The sequence below is a fragment of the Myotis brandtii genome, unplaced genomic scaffold (genome assembly GCF_000412655.1).
Source record: "Myotis brandtii unplaced genomic scaffold, ASM41265v1 scaffold825, whole genome shotgun sequence".
NCBI classification, from domain to species: Eukaryota; Metazoa; Chordata; class Mammalia; order Chiroptera; family Vespertilionidae; genus Myotis; species Myotis brandtii.
In genome coordinates, this window is record NW_005371349.1 from 447,578 (window position 1) to 449,217 (window position 1,640).

At 67.7% G+C, this 1,640-nt stretch overlaps 1 protein-coding gene across 1 annotated transcript in view; it reads left to right on the top strand.

Moving 5' to 3' along the window:
- LGALS3BP (lectin, galactoside-binding, soluble, 3 binding protein) overlaps positions 1-1,089 on the top strand; it is a 4,672-nt gene extending 3,583 nt beyond the window's left edge. Inside the window, exon 4 of the mRNA XM_014531722.1 lies at positions 8-1,089. Within this exon, the coding sequence (XP_014387208.1) occupies positions 8-790 (783 nt within the window). The 3' untranslated portion in view covers positions 791-1,089. The remainder of the gene's footprint in view (positions 1-7) is intronic.
- The last annotated feature ends 551 nt before the right edge of the window (positions 1,090-1,640 follow it).

Consider the following 1,640-nt stretch of genomic DNA (forward strand, 5'->3'; position numbering starts at 1 on the left):
GGGCGCCTGGAGCCGGGAGAAGGGGGCCGCCCCCGGGGACGTGGAGGGCCTGGTGCGGGAGGTCCGCTTCCCCATGATCCCGCCCGAGGACCTCTTCCAGCTGCAGAGCAACCTGAGCCTGTACCGCAGCCACCGGGCCCTGTTCCAGGAGCAGACGCTGCAGGCCCTGGAGTTCCACACGGTGCCCCTGCCGCTGCTGGCCCAGCTCCGCGGCCTGAACCTCAGCCAGGACGCCTACCAGCCCCGGCTCTACACCTCGCCCACCTGGAGCTGGGCCGTGGCCAGGAGCTCCCGAGACTCCTCCCGCCCCTCTTATGACTCGTACCCCTACCGTTATGGCTCGTACCCCAAACGCTATGACCGCTATGACCGTTACGGTCGCTACGGCCCTACGTCTGCGCCCACGGGGTACTTCCAGACGCCGCAGCACCCCAGCTTCCTCTTCCGGAACAGCCGCATCTCCTGGACCCTCATCTACCTCCCCACGGTCCAGAGCTGCTGGAACTACGGGTTCTCGTGCTCCTCGGACGAGGTGCCCGTCCTGGGCCTCTCCAAGTCCGGCTCCTCCGACCCCACCATCGGCTACGAGAACAAAGCCCTGATGCTCTGCGGGGGCCGCTTTGTGGCCGACGTCACGGCCTTCGAGGGCGGGAAGGCCGAGATCCCCAGCGCCCTGAACGCCAACAGCTCCCGGAGGGCCTCCTTCTTCCCCTGCCCCGCAGGCTCCTTCAGCAGCTTCCGGGGCGTCATCCGCCCCTTCTACCTGACCAACTCCTCGGGGGTGGACTAGCCGGGGGCTGCCCTCCCCCAGGGGCAGGCACTGAGCCCAGCTCCTTCCCCTCCGCAACAGCCGCCTCCCACACCGGCCTCCAGATGTCCCCCTGCACCCACTGATCTCTCTGAGCTGAAAGAAAGCGCCGGAAGGTTCCAGCGAGGCTCACCCCAGGCTGAGAACCCCCAGTTCCCGCTGCCCGCTGGTCGGAAGCGAGGAGACTGGGCCTCATGGCTGCCGGGCCTTCCTCGCCGCCTTCCCGCTCAGTCCCGTCTCGGATGATTAAAGTTGCACGGTGCTGCCGGCTCGTTCACGCAGAAGGGGTGTGGCGTCCGTTCTGCCTCAGGCGCTGGGGGTGCCGGCCCCGGGGTGCAGCGCACAAGCAGACCCGGTCTCTGTCCTCCCCAAGCCCCGGGCTAGTGGGCGACACGGGCGATTGCACGTGAACACACACGGATTGGGTATTAACACTGGGGTCATGGGCACCGTGGGGCCGCGCTGGGGGCTCCGGTGGGGGCCACCTGACTTCCGGGGAGCAGGGCGTGTCTCCGATGGGAGGGACAGCAGGTCCAGGAACCTGTCCCCTGTTAACCGTGTGCACAGGGATGAGGGACACAGACTCACGCCAGCATCGTTGGTAAGAGCGAAAACTCGGGAACAAGGCAGCTACCCGTCGACGGGGCGGGGGCGGGGGGGCCTGGGTCACAAATAAAAGACCCGCGGTGGGGGTGGTCCGGGAGGAAGGGGGAGCAAGAAGGTACTGGGCGGCCGGGCCCAGAATCCAGGCAAAGGCAGGAGGGCCAGGCCTGGATGTCCAGTGAGGATGGCGGCACTGGGTCCGAGAGCAGGGGCAGGCGCTCCAATCCCC